This window comes from Aphelocoma coerulescens, chromosome 18 (genome assembly GCF_041296385.1).
Source record: "Aphelocoma coerulescens isolate FSJ_1873_10779 chromosome 18, UR_Acoe_1.0, whole genome shotgun sequence".
Classification (NCBI taxonomy): domain Eukaryota; kingdom Metazoa; phylum Chordata; class Aves; order Passeriformes; family Corvidae; genus Aphelocoma; species Aphelocoma coerulescens.
In genome coordinates this window covers 10,950,180-10,968,452 of record NC_091031.1, presented here as the reverse complement: position 1 = coordinate 10,968,452, position 18,273 = coordinate 10,950,180, and the positions used below count along the sequence as shown (strand labels likewise).

Genomic DNA, 18,273 nt, shown 5'->3' with positions numbered 1-18,273 from the left:
GCTCCTTCTAAAGTAAATAAAAATTAAAATCCCAAACTGCTTCGGATTCCCATTTTACAAATCTAAAGAGGCACCTGGTGGGGAAGAAAAAAAAGCAGCCAACTGACAAACTCCACAAAATGGGGCAAATTAAGTAAAAAATGAGCAGTAGGGAAGGATGCCAAGCAGCATAAATCACACTGCCCTGCTATGAAGACGTGCTGGGCTCTGCAGAGAAGGAAGGGGCGGGCTCAGCCCGGAGCTCAGAGCAACAGGGACACCCTGTACCTGCCCCACACCTGCTCACACTCACCTGGGCAGCTGAGCACACACAGCTCAGCCCCCTCCCCAGCCAAGGGCACTTCCTACCCCAGGAGGAGGGGGAAAAGGGAGGTTGCAACCATCACGCTGCCCATGGCTGCGAGATTGGCCAGAAGGGGAGGTTTTACCCATTTTTTGCTTGAAGGACAAAGGGCTCAAATGATTTGCTGTGTGCAGAGGCACCAGCAAGTCCAGGAAGCCTCCCAGCCTGCCCCAGAGAGCAGATGTGGCCCCACAGCGTGGCCCCAGAGCATGGGTTGGGGCTGTGCTGTCACTCCTCTGCCAGCAGATCGGCCTCAGAGAGCAATTTTAAACTGCAAAACCTTCCTGAAAATGTTTGCAGTGCTGGGAGCCTGGCAGAGCAGGGATGAAGCCAGGGACACTCATGTTCCCAGCTGGCACCACTCAGCCAGGAACAACCCAAAGAGGGAAGGTTCATCCCTGGTCTGCTTCACAGAATCACGGAATGGTTTGGGTTGGAAGGGACCTCAAAGCTCATCTCATTCCAACCCCCTGCCATGGGCAGGGACACCTCCCACTGTCCCAGGGTGCTCCAAGCCCCAATGTCCAGCCTGGCCTTGGGCACTGCCAGGGATCCAGGGGCAGCCAGAGCTGCTCTGGGGAAGTAGGAGACAAGCTCAGTTGGTCAGAACATGGTGCTCATAATGCCAAGGTTGTGGATTTGGCTCCCAGATGGGCCATATCCTTAAGAGCTGGACTTGATGATCATTGTGGATCCCTTCCAACTCAGAATTTTCTGTGATTTCAGGACATTTAGGTTAAACCCAGCTGCATAAAGGAAGCAATTTGGTTCATAGTGACTCGCAGTTGTAATTCAACTCAAAACAAAACCAGGTTGCTTCATTAGTGGTTAATACATAAATGTCAAAGTATTTTCTCTCTCATTGGACACCATTGCAAAATGAGACACCTTTCAAGAAATTCCTGCTTTTTCTTCATCTCTGAAGAGACTACACAGCAAAACTGACCCTACCTCAGTCTCAAACTTAATTTTTCACTGATGTTTCCAAATCCTCATCAGTGATATTCTCATGGACTTCACTGGGGCTGGGAATTCCTTGGGGGTCTGAGCCCCCCAAGTCAGCAAGCTCTGTACTCCTGGGGAGGGGGTGTGGGACCTGCTCCAGGGGCCACGCTGGGCTGTGGCAGGACAGGACAGCCCCAGGAACCAGCCCTGGCTTCCAGCCTGCACATATCCATTAGCACCATCCTCACTGCTAATTGGGATGCAATTCCCATCATTGCACCCTGAGGACAGTTTGGATCCTCTTCAAGAAACCCATCCTATTCAGCACAGGCTTAAATTCCAGCATGTTAGAGGCACACTTCAAGTCAAATACAAGGCGTTAAAACTGCAGCAGATTGAAGCCTGGGCTTTGGCACAGCCCTGAAACAGAGTGGTGGGGTTTAGAATGCAAATGCTCACATTGGAAGATGGCATCTCCACAAAACCAGGGCTCTGCTGAGCAGAGAGTTTCACTGTGGGGTCGTGGGCATGGGCAGCTCACCCACGGTCTTTCCTTGAGCACATCCCGCTCCAAACCCCAATGGATGCCCCAGGAATGTCACAGAATCCCAGAATTAACCAGGCTGGAAAAGACCTTTGAGGTCATCGAGTCCAACCTGTGACCCATCACCACCTTGTCACCCAGCCCACGGCACTGAGTGCCACATCCAGGCTTCATTAAACACCTCCAGGGACGGTGACCCCGCCACCTCCCTGGGCAGCCCATCCCAGTGCCCAGCCACCCCTTCTGTGAAGAAATTCCTCCTGGTGTCCAACCCCGGTGCAGTTCAAGAGCCAGCCAGCAGCTTACCTTGCAGCATGGCAGAGGTGGTGTAGTAGTTCAGGGGGACCTTCTTCACCAGGTACCTGTCGGTGTCCAGGGAGCAGAGCGTGTCCCCCAGCAGCACCGACTTGCCCGTGCCAGCAGTGCCCACCAGCAGCACGGGGCGCCGGCGCTGCAGCAGCCTGGCCACGAGGAACCTCACCCGAACCGTCTCGGCCGTGGGCACCAGGCAGGCCTGGGGGGCACAGCAACCAGGTGAGCGTCCCCAAGCCCTGCCACCACCCCACAGCCACCTCCTGGGAGAGCCAGGAACGGGTAAGGTGACCCCTAGGGAAGGAATGATCCGCTGCTGCCAGACATTCAAGTCCATCCTTCCCGGTGAACTCCTGGGAGCAGCAACTGGATCTTCCCACACACTCACACCTCACTAAAATGGTGACAATTTTCACAAGTCACCTGCTCCCTGTGGTGCTTCTGAAAGGACAACTGGCAACTACCTGAGGAACTCTTTTTCTGGCCCAAATATAAACCCATCTCTGCTTGCAGCCACGCAGAGTGCCAACGTGCCATGGTATCTCAGAGGCTTTGTCCCTGCTCTGTCTCACTGCTTCTCTCTGCACCCTGGGCACAGCAGCTCCCTGCCCCTGCTTTTTGGAAGATGGATGGACGTTGTGCTGTTACAGTCAAAGCACAGCAAAAAGGATGGGCAATTGAGTTGTATCCCACAGAGAATTCCATCAGTGCCTGACCTTTCACCAGGCTTCACTGACACACTAAAACACAGCACCTCCTCCAGCCCAGCAGCCTGCCAGGGGCACCCACCTGCAGTGGCATCTCTGGATCGAATTCAAACTGGGGAATAAGTTTAGACCAAGGCTCAAACTTCTTTGTTTCCGGATCAATGTAAAAGTCAAAGACTGTGCCCTGAGAAGGAAACTTGATTGTCTTGAATTCTGCCACCCACCACTTGCTGAACTCCACTCTGTAGTCCACGAGCTGCCAAAGAGAGGAGAAAAGAGGCAAATCTGGAGAAATTCATTAGAGATGGAGAATGTTATTTATCTCAGTTCACCAGAGTGGGATTATGCCTTAAAATATATTCCACAGCATAACAACCTTATCCTTTTTCCTATTATTAAGTCTAATTTTTCACTTTCTTCATTTTTCCTCATCACTCCTATTTATTCCCCTAAATAATGCATCCTCTGTGCTGATCACTCCTGGTGTGCCTGAGATCAGACAGATGGATCAATTTGAAAGAGAGAAATACGTGCCTATGACTAAACAGACACTTGATTGATTTTTGGTGCCTACTTCTTCCAACAGACAAGGACACCACATCCATCTCCATCCATGGCCATGGGTAGTCGGAGCATGCATACCAAATCTCTTCCTTACAAACCACACTGCCCTGCACACACTTGGCTGTTGCTTTCTGGCCTCTTTTCAAGCAGGACTGCAGCCCCCAGTGCAGCAAACCATGGGACAGGGACTGTGCTCCTGTGGCTCAGCTGTTTCCATGCTGCCACAGAGCCCAGCAAGCTCCTGCTTTCCTGCTTTCCCCATTCTCTTATTCCATGCGTGGGGATTTTGAAGCACCTGAACTTTGTTTTGGGAGCTGGGGTGACAGTTTTTGCTTTAGATACTAAGTCAGGATTTGCAGAATGTGCTTAGTCCCCTTCCCTGCCTCAGGTTTCCTCTGTGAAACTGGGCCAGTCACTGTCTGAACCTTTCCTATGCAGAGCACAGGGACTGCAGCCCTCAGCCCTGGGGAGAAGCAGGGGGGAAGGAGGGGGAAAGTGCTGCTAAAAAGATGTCTGGGAGAGAGCAGACACATCACTGAGCCAGTTTTAGCAGCAGTTTGCTCCTGGGGCATCTCTACTAGGTCTCTCCTCCCCACAGCCACCCCAGAGGCTTTCCTGGGACCAAGTGGCACCTTGGACTGCTCAGCCTCCAGCAGGAAACCTGGCTCTGAACTGGGTGTCCTCTGCAAAGCTCCCTGAGCCACCACACATCAAAAGACCAGAGGACTTGAAAAACACATTATTAACATCCAGGATTTTGCAGTCTCGTGCTACCCAGAGAGGCAGAATGACTGTAATCCCCTTTCTCCTGTCGTCACAACTCCTCAGCCCGGCAGCAGAGCAGGGATGTGCAGCGCTGCTAAAAGCTTTCCCACAGTGGTGCTGGGAGGGGCTGCCTGCCCCCCTGAGCCCTTCAGTGGAGCAGTTCCAGCCCCAGATCTATTGCCAGAATGGTGTCGAGCTCACACTGCTTCCCTTAACAAAAACCCCATACGGATTTCTGCTAATTTCAGAGCCTGGAAATGGCAAACCTATCATCTGTTGTTATAGAGGGGCCCCGCTCCCCACTAACAAACGCCGAGCAGTGGGAAGCCTTCCAGCCCGTTTCTCCTGACATTTCAGCAGCAAAAGGTCACCAGGAAGGGCACCTTCAGCAGGGAGCAATAAACAGCTTTTATATTGGATCATTTTTCATCAGGCTCCCCCTCGCTCGGACGCTGTGTGCTCACGCTCCCCTCCCTGACATTTACAGAGCACCACGGGCAGCAACGTCCGGCATCCTCCCGGCAGGATGCTGAGCCTGCTCCCAGCTCCTCCTGCCACACCCCCAGCTGTGCCAAGGCCCTGCCATGCCAGGACTAACTGCACTGGCACGGGAACACCGTGTCCCAGTGCCACCGACCGCGCTCCAGCCGACCCGCGAGGGACTGAGGCAGCAGCTCGTCCTGCTGGGCACGGGCCAGCTGTGCCCCCCAGGCTCGGCTGGGCTGGGCTTTGGAGTCACCCTGCACTGACAAAACCAAGGCTGTGGTTTTCCCAGCTGGCACATCGGGAATGGAGGGTTAAATCCTCCGCAGATCCAGGAAAGCTGGTCTCAAACTCCATGGCCTCGGGGTGGTGGCACCAAGGGAACACCACGCTGAGCTTGGCCAGTGCTTATCCCTGAAATACCGACTGCCCTGCCCTGCTGAGCACCCCTGCCTCGTGTCATTCTACCAGGAATTGAGGATGGCCAGCTCTCATCATCCCCCTGTTGTTATTAATCCTGGTGACAGAGCTGGTTTGTGCCACAGAGCCCAGCATTTACCTGCACAGTCAGGTGGCTGGGGAATGCTCCACTGATGGATTCACCTGATAAATCCATCTTAATTTGATCACTTTATGCACATCCACAACCTCCATAAATTAGTATTTCTCCCCAGTGAAATGTTTCTGCAGAAGCAAACACCCTCCACCCTGTGACCCCACAGCCATTCTCCAGTGTCACCCCTTGGATAATGAGGTCTTTCATGAAAGGGATTGTTTAGTTCAGGTCTCCAGGTCAAACAGCATCACTGACACAGCTTTAGGCTGGGGGAAAGTAGAAAAAAGTAGGAAAAAAAAGGCAATAAAAGGCTTCTTGAAAGATGCTGATGTGGCACCTCCCTTCTTACCTGATCCTGAAACATGGATCCACCAAAGGCCCAGACAGCAGCAAAGACAAAGTAAAGTTCATAAAGCTCCTTGGGACAGTCTGGAGGGGTGTTCTCCTCTGTCAGGAGGCATTCCAGGAGGTAGCACAGCATCTGAACCATGCTCTGCTCAGGAATGGGAATAATCTTCTTAAATCTGAGGGATAGAAATTGAAAACATAATTGGGAAATATAATTGGGTGAAGCACCAGGGTTGCTCCCAGCCCAGGAAGGCTTTGCCAGAATATCAGCATTTTCCTTGTCAGCAGTGAGTGTCTCATTCCCTGGAAAAGCACTAAGGAGAACACCCATCCTCTGCCTGGACCCGCTGGCACTGGCACACACGCACGTAATAACAGTAATCAGAAGTTTCAAGCATTTAAAAACTTTGATCCTCTTGAAAAGAAGTAAAATCGAGGAGTTGCTAAAGGCGATGATTTCCTGGGAGCGTGAGGAGTTCAAAAGCGGTCAAATAGAGGAGTAATAAAATAAAACCTTTCATCTTGCCATTTTACATTCGTTTAAGCTACACTTACAGAATTCCAAACTAATGTTGTAGCAGCACTGAAGTCCTCCATAAAGTAATTAGAGCTATTTGAAAGGTTGGTTCTACAATTTCTGAATTAAGCAAGCTCCCAAAATACTCTGCTCGGGGCTGGTGCAGCTAATCCTGAGGATTTCATGGTCTGACAATTGTTCAGCAGAGAGGGCTGGAGATGCTCGATGGGCTTCGCTGCCAACAGCTTTAAAGTTTGGGCACCCAGAGAGCAGCTCCCCAGCAAGATTCCCAATTCCCAGTCCCAAGGAGCAAGACTGGCACTGCAGCAGCTCCTCCTGACACCCCTTGGGGGCTGCTGGTGCCCAGGTTCAGTTTCCACTGACTTTTCTTCTTTCTTTTTTTTTTTTTAAATGAAACTGCAGGTATGGGCAGCAAGCAGAGGACGGAGAATCATAAAATCATGGACTAGTTTGGGTTGGAAGTGACCTTTTAAAGGTCGTCTATTCCACCCCCTGCCATGGCAGGGACACCTCCCACTATCCCAGGTTGCTCCAATCCCCGTCCTTGGACACTTCCAGGGATCCAGGGGCAGCCACAGCTTCTCTGGGCAGCCTGTGCCAGGGCCTCCTCACCCTCACAGCCAAGAATTTCTTCCTAATCTAAATTTTACCTTGTTAAACCATCATCCCTTGTCCTATTTGTCATGTTCAGTAGTCAGTGTCCAGCCATGAAACATGCCCAGGCTGGATGCCCACAGATGGACTCAACTGTGCTCAAATGCTTCAGGAAAGAAATCCAAGAGAGGACTGCCTCTGGAGCAACCCCACCCTCTCACACCAACACCAGCTTCCTGCTCATCCCCAAGGGGCAGGAAAAGATGTGGGGAGAGGATAAAAGAGGATCTGCTCTCTCCATCCTCCACACTTTCTTTCAGCAGTGGTCTGAAATCTGCTCTACTGAAACATAACTTGTGCAGTGAACTCTGCTCTGGCCTGACACCTCAGGAGACTGGGAAGACTTCCTCTTTAGCATCTCCTGCATTTACCTTCCAAGAGATACAGGACTGATACAAGCAGAGGAACCACCAAATCAATATCCAAGGAGAACCAGAGCAGACCAACCAAGCACAGGCAGGAGTGTCAGCCGCCCCCTCACCCCACTGCTTCCTGGAGCTGAAGCCAATGACACTCAGGGCTCCTGGGGACAAGGAGGACACTGGGCAGCCCTGGAGCACAGCCCCAGCACCGCTGGTCTGGAAGGTGGTGAGTGACCTCCTGCCCTCGCCAGTGGAGACAGAACCAGCCCACAGTGGTACCTGGTCCTGAGGGTGTCCAGGCAGACGGGCAGGTACTTGTCAAACAGAATGGTCAGGTTGGCTCTCTCAGACTGCACCTCTCGCCGGTCAATCCAGCTGCTCACAGCGGGACTCCAGCCCAGATCCGAGGCATTGATGTAAAGGATCCCTTGAGGTGCAGGAGAAAAGAGAAGAGTAAGGACACAGCAGATCATCTCCCTTTCTCCTCCAGAAACTTTCAGCTACTCTCACACAGCTGAAACCCTGTCAAACACACCTGGTCCCTCATCACCTGCCCCTTCCTCCTGCCCCACTGCAGAGGGGAAGAGTGAAGAGATACAACTCAGGAAACCAGGACAGCTGTCATGACCCTGCCCCAAAATCAGAATATGCTGTTGCCTGAGCCATGTTATTGCTCTGGGCCCCAGGCACCAGGGAACAGCTTCATTCCCCATTCCCATCAACTTCTCCAAAAGATCAGGAGTTCTTTGGGATAGAGATGGGCTCTCCTCATCAGGGCCATGCAGAGCTGTGCAGGAGTGCTGTCTCAGCAGTGCTGCAGCCATGACCCCACAGCAGCAGTAGGAACACTCCGAGTACACCCCCGAGATGATGCCAGCTCTCCGTGTGGGCTCAGGATTCTCCACGTGTCCGTGTGCTTCAGGAACACACCCTGCACACCATGGGCAGCTGTGCTCCAGGCTGGGAGCTTTCAAAGGGACACCAAAAGACTGATTAAGAGCCCCAGATGCCACCTGCTGCACGGTGCAGCCCAGGCAGGACTCACCTGCCCGGGACACGGTGGCCGGGGTGGCCGTGCGCAGGTGGCTGATCTCGAACAGCAGCCTCATCGTGGGGTTCAGAGGGATCCTCTCGTTGCTGGCCAGGGTCAGCACCTGTATGTGCAGACAGACAGACAGACAGACAGCCTAGAGCTCTCCCAGGAACAGGAATGAAGAGCGTTCAACACTCGGCACTGCTGGGCTTGGCTGCCCAGCCCAGCTCCTCGAGGCACAGCAGCTCTTGGGCAAAGGGCTGCAGCCCCAGCAGTGCCCAGCAGGACAAGGGGGATTCTGCCCCTCTGCTCTGCTCAGGTGAGACCCCACCTGCAGAGCTGCCCCAGCCCCGGGGCCCAGCACAGGGAGAAGCTGGAGCTGCTGGAGAGAGCCCAGAGGAAGCTCCAGGATGAGCAGAGGGATGGAGCAGCTCTGTTAGTTCTCAGACAGGCTGAGAAAACTGGGGTTGTTCAGCCTAAAGGAAGACCTAGGGTGATCTTACTGTGGCCTTCTGGTACCTGAAGGGGCTTCCACAGGAGCAGGAGAGAGACTTTGGACAAGGGATGGAGGGACAGGACACAGGGAATGGCTTCCCACTGCCAAGGGAAGGGTTAGATGGGATATTGGGAAGGAATTCCTCCCTGTGACGGTGGGCAGGCCCTGGCACAGAGTGCTCAGGGAAGCTGTGGCTGCCCCTGGATCCCTGGCAGTGCCCAAGGACAGGGATTGGAGCAGCCTGGGACAGTGGAAGGTGTCCCTGCCATGGCAGGGGTGGGAATGGGATGAGTTTAAGGTCCCATTCTGTGATGCCATAACATGATTTCTGCCAGACATTAGAACGATCCTTCTCTCTTCCACAACCCAGAATCCAAAGCATTCCCTCAGGGTGGGGAAAAGGTACAGAACCATGTCCCTACCCTATTTTCAAAGGGCCTGAAGTTCTGATCAGGACAGTTGTGATTACTCGAGCACAACTCTCCAGAAAAGGGCAATTCCAGAGAAAACAAGCTCTAAGCTATTTCCCTCATGCACCATTGCCTTTATGCAATATTGTTTGCTGTGTCTGAAGAAACCCCAACTGCATTATTCCGAGAGGTGTTATTCCAGCATCTGCATTTCTCCCAGGCTGAATCCCACCCGACCAGCAACGCCTGCTTCTTTCACCTTATATCCACTACCTTATTATCATCCATCACAGTGTTAAGAGATTCAATCCACATCGGATCAATATCTCCATCCAGTACCATCCACTTGGGACCCTCATGTGAGATGTTGGCCAGCTCTCGCATGATTGATGAAAACAGTCCTGGGAGGGAGACACGAATGTGTTGATGAACACTGAAGTTGTCACCTGCTCTAACAGACTTTTTCCAGCAAATCCCTAAAAATTATGCTTTCCCCTTAAACATTCATAACTCTTTGCATCTTGACATGAATAATACTATGTAATGATATCTGCTTTGAAGAAAAAAAAGCATTATCAGAGTTACTATCACTGAGAATGACTGTGGACCTACACGAGCTTCATTCCCACTGAAAATCGTAAGGCATAGGAAAATGCAGAGCAGATACTCAGAGGAAAAAAAAAAAGACACAAACTACACAATGCAGAGAAAATCATCTGAACACGCCTTGAAAATTCTGTTTTTTTTTTTTTTTTGTGGCTTGAAGTATATTGGGGAAATCAAGATTCTTTAAACACTGGGTCATGGCTTTAGTGAGACTGAGGGGAGAACAAGCCCAAACTGACATTGAGTGACAGAACAAAATGTCAGTAAAATCAAGGAGACAGAGAGGATACAGAGTCTCAGGGGGAGTAAATAATGAATGTTAAGAAGAGCGAGAAGCTGGGAACAGAGCAGAAGTACTGCAGGGCAAATGAGAGCTCCACAAAACCATCACTCTCCTCCACATGAGGAAATACCTAGGGAAAGGCTGGTCTGCATGAAGGAACATCAGGCAAACACTAAAAACAGCCTCTCTTGCTGTGAATTGTGACAGGAATGCTCTTTGTTTCTCCAGGACAAGCCATTCCCTTGGGATCCAGGCCAGGAACGGCCGGTGGCATTGCATGAGCGGAACACAGAACAGCTCAGCCGAGATGGGGGCAGGAATAACACCTCCCTGGCTCTGCCTGGACTCCATTCCTCACACTGGACACAGCCTGGCAACCACTCCAGCACCATCAGTGCCAGCAGCAGCTCCTGCCTGAGAGCATCAGTGCCTCCCTCACACCCACCACGGCAGCAGCTGGAGGGAAGTGCTCCTCTCCCAACCTCGGGCATCCACACCACAGACAGGTCTTGGGATTTGAAAGGAGTTTGGTTCTACAAATAGCACTTTTAGGATTCCCTTGTGGGATCTTTTCCCACCTAACATGGACCAACTTTCCAGCTGCTGGCAGTGAAATGAGTGACAGGATGAACTCGGGAAGAGGAAAAGGAGGAGCTCATCCATACGGGGACACATCCTCTCTTGTCAGGCTGTGCTGAAAATGGCCTGGCTGGTCTTTGACATCAAGAAACAACATCTTCAGGAATGGTTAATGCAGAAGATGTCTGCCATCAGAGAGGAGTCCTGTAAGTTCTCTTGAAACCTTAGAGGATTGACAACACTGGACAGCCACCTGCCAATGTCCCCCCTGCTGTCCAGTGCCACCCACAGTCCCTGATCCACAATCCCCAATGTGCAGTCCTCTCTGCAGGGTGCTGGCTGCATCCCGCACTTCCCTCTGTCACTTTGATTCAGGGTCCCCAATGATAATTAAAAAGAATTAACCCTGGCACTGGAGCAAAGCATGGGCCAGGGGAGGTGGTGGCAGCTCCTGGGGACCTCTGGCCGAGGATGATTTATGGAGCCATCCTCCCTCACCTCCCCCACGGCTCCCAGAACAGCTACACACAGAAATCAAAGCTGCCTTTCTGGATTAGTCACAACCCAACGTTCTCACTCCACATCTCTGTAATCTTTCAGCAGGTTTTAAATGCTCATCTTATCCTCCTCAGGAGCAATCAGGATCAACAGCCTGGCAAGCGTCGTGTGCTAGAGATCAGGCAGGGATATTTAGTGGAAAAACACCTCTCAAAGGCTGCTGGGAGTGTCCAGCCATGGAAACCTGGTGATGGCACTTTTTGGGAGGCCCCAGTGCACAGCACAGGGCAGGAGGGAGCTCTTCCATCAGCAGCCCAGCCCCAAAAAACAACTAACCCTAACCCTAACCCTAACCCTAACCCTAACCCTAACCCCCTAACCCTAACCCCCTAACCCTGCCCCAACTAGGAACTGGGAAGTGTTGGTGTTAATGGACATGATAATTATCCTTATGGCAAAAGGATAAATTCCCACTGATGACCGAAAAGCTGTGACACCCTCCACATCCTTCCAACAGCAAACCCTCCCACGGCTGGGAGCAGCAGCCGGGCTGTGAGACCTGCACACAGAGAACCATCATCCTTCTGCCACTCAGGAGGATCATTAAAAACACCCTTTTTATCTGCAAATTCACACATGAAATGATATTTACCATCTTTCCACTCTCTTGTTGCTGGGTTAATGACGCCGAAAAGCTCGTCATTGGTGACGGCCTTGGGGTTGAGGTCTGTCCAGACAGGACGGCGTTTCATCCTCTGGTAGGTCCTGTGCAGGGACCTCAGCACCTGAGACTTGCCCGTGCCTGCAGAGCCCACCACGAACACAGAGTGCCGGACACTCAGCAGCTCCTCCAGCTGCACCACCTGGGGAAACACCCCCAGAGCTCACACAAAGATGCCAAACTGAAGTTCAAATGTGCAAAAGCTGGCCTAGGGGAAAGAGTCTCTGCCCCTGCACGGCCGGGGATTGGAATGAGATGTCCTTTCAGGTCCCTTCCAACCCAAATCATTCTATGGAATTAGCTCTCATTGGGCCTCTTCTGCAGAAATTTGTGACCCAGAGACACAAAGGGATTTAACCCCAAGTTTGGCCTGAGCACTCTAACCATGATGGGTGAAATCCTGAGCAGGCAGGCAAACCTCCAGCACTGTGTGACAGCCACCAGCCAAGGAGGCTCTGCTCTCCAAGGGCTGCATGTGCACAAGCCTACAAGAGTCGGTCTCTTTGTAAATCCAGGGAAGAGGCAGCGCTGGCTTTAGGAGCAGCTGCAACTGCACCAGACCCTGTCTGCAAGGGGAATATTGTGGCTGCTCCTTCCCTGGAAATGTCCAAGGCCAGGTGGACAGGGCTTGGGAGCAACCTGGTCTAATGGAAGGTGTCTCTGCCCATGGCAGGAGTGAGCTGAGCTTTAAGGTGCCTTCCAACCCAAACCATTCCATGATACTGTGATTGTGCAGAACCCTCTTTAAAGAAGCAAAGATGGTTGAGAAAACCCCAATGAGCTGATGATGGCGTAGGTAGAGCAGAATTATCCCTTGGTCTTACTTTGAGCACAAAGTTGTCCTCAGGCTGCAGCCGGAGCTCCAGCACAGCCTCCTTCACCACGGCCTCAAAACCCAGGTCACGCTTCCGAGGCACATCCAGCGCAGGGAACAGGTCCCCAATCAGCCCCATGAACACTGGCACATCGTCTGTCACGATCTTGGGGATGTTAAAGTCACGGAGGGAGCGCATCAGGACCTGCTCCTCAGGCCGCTCGGGGTCTGCACGTTTGAGGGAGCCGGCCACCACCAGCACTGACTTGATGGCCCGCAGACCCCAGTCGTAGTGATCCTACATGGGGGGGAAGAAGGAAATAAAAACAGGGATGGGTTTGTGCCTAGACAGTACCAGCACAGGGGCAAGAACCAGCAGCCCCAGCTGCCAGGCCAGTCAGCAATGGAAATGCAGCCAAATCCATTATCTGTGTCGTGGCCAGAGACCTCCACCAGCCTGAGTCAGCTGGTCTCCATTTCAGAAGGTGAGCTTCCCACCAGGGACAGTACTAAAGAGTCAAATATTTCAGCTGTTGTGCCATCACATGGGCTCAGAGCTGGCACTAATTCAGCAGGAGGATTTGTGCTCTGGAGACCTAAGCAATTTTTTTCCCTAAACCCTAAAGCAGTTTGCTTGGCCTTTGTGCATGTTAAGCAAGGCCAGCCAGAGCCCTGGATCTGCAGGAGCTACTGAGGTGAAAGGCTTGCTAGTCCATTCTGAGGCCTCAGACACCCAAATTTCTCCATCCTGCCCATCCCCAGGTTACCAGGCACATTTGGTCCTGGGCACAGTCAACCAAGAAGGGGCAGGGAAAGGAAAAGGGGCACTGCTGAAAAGGAATCCTAAAGAGGCATGAGAGGAACTCAAGCCAACAAGCAAGTCCTCCTATTTCTGCTCCAGACCCTGCAGAGCACAGCCCAACAGCCTGACTGATTCATGTGGGAGGCCACAGCTCCCACAGGGCCTCCACCTGCACAGCACAAAGCTTCCGTGACAAGGCAGAAACCCACCCAAGCTGATGCTGGCACAGCCAAGATCAGGGTTTCCATCTGGAGCCCCGACTCCACTCACCACTGGCCCCAGCTTTGATCTATGCAGATGATGACGAGTTAAAATCTGATTAACCAGAGTTTTGCACTGGAAGTGACCCCGCATGGTCAACACTTGACATGAAAGAGAAGTATTTAGTTGGACTAAGAGAGGAACAGTCACCATGAACCCCTCGCAGGCAGGAGAATCAATAGGAACTAAGAGACTGGAAAGCAAAGGGTCACTGCACACTGCCCCAACCTTGGTGGCATTTGAAAAGTCTCACTAATGCAGCTGGTTAAGTGCTTTTGTCCCTGCAGATCCTCTGGGAGGAGAGCAGTTTGAAAATGCCATAGCTCTGACGATCACAAACCCTCCCTTCTCCCAGCAGCTGCCACAAAGGCAGTCAGGAACTGAACGCCGTGAAGCTTCAGCCATGGGGATGCATGGCAGAGTGTCACATTCCAGATTTGGGGGATCCAGAGCACAGCACAGGGCTCACCTGCTTGGACAGGAGCTCCTTGCAGAGCTGGTACAGCGTGATGAACTTCCTGGCTAAGGCCCGGGCCTCGAGGAAGCCCTCGGCCACCAACATAATCTCACAGATCAGCTCAAAGTCTGGCACAACCATCGCACAGGGCCTAGGGAGACAGGCAGGAAAGGACTGCAGAGCAAGTGATGGCTACAGAGCTCAAGGGCAGTGGATTTGTCGCTTTCTTTTCCACATCCTCTCCAGTGAGCCACTGGAGACCTTCCCAGTCTGCCCACACTGCCTCTCCCACAGCACAGGACCCCTTGTCCTCCCTGGGCATTCCCTGATCCAGGCCTGGTGCACAAGGCTGAAACTATCTGTGAATCCCCAGTGCAAGCGAATTTCCTAAGAAAATGCAGCCAAACCTGGATGCTCCACAAGACGATTTCTGCCACTCTTATAACACTGGTGACAAAACCTGACCTCGACTCACCTGAAGAGAGCTTTTAAATTCTCAGGCAGCTCGGTTCGTCCTGCATAACCAGGGTTCATGGTGATGAAAATCCCAACTGAGGGGACTAAGTTAATGTCTTCTCCAAGAAAATTGAAGGATTTCTTCTTCTCCCGTATGGCATCCTGCACACTCTTCACCTAGGAACCAAGGCAGAGCTTAGTGCTGGTGCTCAGGTATGAAAAACCCCAGACAGCAGTGCTGCCCTCCCTGCACTTGGCCCACGGTGACTGGGGCTTATCACTGCTCTGGTTTGTGTTTTTATTGACCATATAAAGCCTTACACACTGTTTGGGGTAAATCTGTGTGTTTCCCATCACAATCCAGCTCAGAAAAAGCAGAAAAGAGCTGAAGAGACCGGGCAGTCAAACTGAAAGGAGTTGCAAGAATTTGCTTCATAAGACACTGATGGATGTGGGTGAGGGGAGAAGGAAATGCCTCCAAAGCCACCTGGATCTCACAGCAAAAACCCCATAGGCTAAACCAGCTCTTCAACTTCCCAACCTCGCAGGAGGCCAGAGTTGGAGAGGTGATACAGGGCTGTGGAGGCACCCAGAGCACAACCAACACCCACAGCAGCCCCAAAGAGTCTGCCCTGATTCCCCCCACGCCCCTTCACCCCTCCTCGCACACTGCCCTTCATGACAGCCCAGAGCTCCTGTGCTTGCTCTGCCCCTTGAGGACCTGAATTCCCCATAAAACTTGGCCTCAGCTCTATTGCAAACTGATCCCTTGATATTGCTTTTAAAGATTTTGGGGACATCAGATGCTTAATTTAAACCCAAACCCACAAGGCAGAAGCTGGAAGACCTCCCCTGATACCTTCACTCACTGATATTGGCTGGTCTTTTCTATTTGCCTGGTTGCAGCTTTCTTCTCATCCCCCACTTTCCAATGGGAGTGAGCCCATCACAGCCAGACCACCTCAGTGCCCACCTTCCACTGGATGGAGTGAGCCCATCACAGCCAGGCCACCTCAGTGCCCTCCTTCCACTGGATGGAGTGAGCCCATCACAGCCAGAACACCTCAGTGCCCACCTTCCACTGGATGGAGAGAGCCCATCACAGCCAGGCCACCTCAGTGCCCACCTTCCACTGATGGAGTGAGCCCATCACAGCCAGGCCACCTCAGTGCCCTCCTTCCACTGATGGAGTGAGTCCATCAAAGCCAGACCACCTCAGTGCCCTCCTTCCACTGGATGGAGTGAGTCCATCAAAGCCAGACCCTCCTTCCCAAAGGAGCAGCTCCTTGCAGCCAGCTCACCTCCTTGATAGCATCACTTCATCAAGGAAAGAATCTCTCTCTGCTCGCTGCCCCCAAGTTACACCTGTTTGCCATGCTAAAGCCAAGCAATTAATGGAGTTTCTCTTTGTAAGGACCCACATGGACACGAGCTGCATGACTAAGGCAGCCAATTAACCATCGCCATGGTTACCCTCTAATAGCAGCGGGAGAGGCGATGATGGAGTGACAGCCCTGCCTCTCACTCAGACACGGCTCCAGCCAGGAGCCAGGGAATCATTAGCACTTGAGTCATAGCTGGGCTTCTTTTGTTCAGCTTCCCTTTTAATTTTAACATCCTCAAAGAGGTTTTTCAATGACAACTTTAGACTAGAACCTGGTGGTAGGGAAGCGGAGAGGGAACGACACACAAACTCCTGTACCCAAACTCCTGTACCTGCTGGGACTTCTCTGGGACATCACATGAGGGACAACGATGAGAGAACGAGAGATGAGAGTGAGGAGGTCGTGGAGGGGCTCAGAACAATTCCTTTGACCAAAACGTTTACAGAAGTGCAGAAACTTCTGGGCTCTAGACCTTAATTTCTGCAATGCCAAGCCCCAAAGAGGGTCTAGAAAGAATTCAGCACCTCAGTCAAGCACTGGGATCCCAAAACCTGCACTGGCAGCTGACATTTGGGACCAAAAGAACTTTGACATCTTGGCAACTCAATTTTTGGTACTGAAGTCCCCCAAGACTCAAACCCTTCAGTTCTGCCCCTGTGGGAGCTGGCTGCCTCTGGACAGTGCAGTTGAGCACCCAGCTGCCACTCCAGCTCCCCTGGCAGTTGATTTAACAGGCATTTTCAGGGGATTCCAATGAGATTTAGGATCTGGACAACACCTAGATCCAGAAGGGAGGGAGGGAGGAAGGCAGGAAGGAAGTCAGGCTTGTATTTATCCACAAGCTTTTCACCACTTACCTGTACAGCAACCACAGAAAGGACCTCGACTGAGATCCTGTTAAATTCATCAAAACAGCCCCAGGCTCCTGTCTGGGAAAGGCCTTTGTAAATATTCCCACAAGACTGAAAAGAATAAAAATAAAGTAATATTACAAGAGTGAAATCACAAACGAAATCAACTCCAGCAAAAAATGGATTTGATTTCCCTGCCTGTTTATTTATAGCAATTTACAGTCTATTGTGGGTATTTAGAAAAGTGCAAGGGAGCAGTAGGCACAACTCAATTATAATATTTATAGCTCTGCACAGTTTGCCACTTGATTTGCTAATTGCACTCTCTCGACATCTCTGCACTCTGGTTCCATTTAAAGGTCACCTGGGCTGAGCTACTGACAGCCCCACTTCCATGAGAGACCTCAGCTGGATAAAATACGATCCAAGGCCATCAAACCCACTGCCCCGTGGAGACCCCAGGGCTCAGCCCCGTGACCCAGCGTTGGCCTCATCCCAGGAGAGGATCCTGAGAAACCAGGAGAGGTCCCTCCCCATGCCTGTGAGTGTGCCAAGAGGGAAGGGATCAGCACAGCCTCGGGTTTGACTGAACAGGCCAGAATTTGTGAAGTATTTCGTATGGAATCTAACAAGGGAGGGGAGGGAAAGGTGGAACAGGGCAGAGAGCACAGCTCAGGTCTCTCCCTCCTGAAGAACCTTGTGCAAGTCTTAGAGAAGAGAAGGGAGGAGGAGAGAAAGCTGTTCAGCAGGAAGGGAGGCAGCAGGGGTGTGAGGAGAGCGGATGGATCGGAGCAAGCCCAGCTGGATGCCTCCCATGCTGCAGGCTCCCTGAGCAGCCCCGTCTGGGGGAGCAGTACCTGGTAGTCCATCTGCTCGGAGCAGTTGAACACGTACACCATGATGCCCAGGGCACGGCCCAAGTCCTTGGTGGTCTCTGTCTTGCCGGTGCCAGCAGGGCCCGCAGGGGCCCCGCTCATGGTCAGGTGCAGAGACTGGGTCAGGGTGATGTAACACCTGCACAGGCCGAGGGAAAAGGGGAAAGAGACTGAGCTGGGTGCCACAGGTCACTCCAGTGCACTCTGCAGAGCCCTGCGCCCTCCTTCGGGACAGCTCTGGGTGAGCATGGCCAAGCTGAAAGTCCTTTGGGGCATTAACAACCACCTCTGCCCTGCTGTGACTTCTCCAGTGCATCACAGAATCTTAAAGGTTGGAAAAAACCTTTAAGATCATCAAATCCAATCATCAGGATAGCACCAGCACCTTGCTCACCACTAAACCATGTCCTTTAGTGCCACATCCACGTGTTTTTTGGACACCTTCGGTGATAGTGATTCTACCACTGCCCTGGGCAGCCTGTGCCAGGGTTTGACAACACTTCCAGTGAAGAAATCTTTCCCCATACCCAATCTGAACCTCCGCTGGTGCAACTTGATGCCGTTTCCTCTCATCCTGTCCCTTGTTCCCTGGGAGCAGACCTGACCCCACCTCGGTTGCCCCCTC

The 18,273-nt window shown here is 52.2% G+C and overlaps 1 protein-coding gene across 2 annotated transcripts in view; it reads right to left on the bottom strand.

Annotated features, from left to right (window-relative positions):
• The window catches only part of DNAH9 (dynein axonemal heavy chain 9), a 142,028-nt gene that overhangs the window by 103,756 nt on the left and 19,999 nt on the right, over positions 1-18,273 (bottom strand). For both annotated transcript variants that reach the window (XM_069032621.1, XM_069032620.1), the window contains 12 exons: positions 17,631-17,787; positions 16,780-16,884; positions 14,557-14,714; positions 14,094-14,232; positions 12,572-12,859; positions 11,679-11,889; positions 9,334-9,461; positions 8,167-8,275; positions 7,401-7,548; positions 5,569-5,743; positions 2,934-3,107; positions 2,139-2,346 (listed from right to left, as the gene is read on the bottom strand). In XM_069032621.1, the coding sequence (XP_068888722.1) occupies positions 2,139-2,346; positions 2,934-3,107; positions 5,569-5,743; positions 7,401-7,548; positions 8,167-8,275; positions 9,334-9,461; positions 11,679-11,889; positions 12,572-12,859; positions 14,094-14,232; positions 14,557-14,714; positions 16,780-16,884; positions 17,631-17,787 (2,000 nt within the window). The remainder of the gene's footprint in view (positions 1-2,138; positions 2,347-2,933; positions 3,108-5,568; positions 5,744-7,400; positions 7,549-8,166; positions 8,276-9,333; positions 9,462-11,678; positions 11,890-12,571; positions 12,860-14,093; positions 14,233-14,556; positions 14,715-16,779; positions 16,885-17,630; positions 17,788-18,273) is intronic.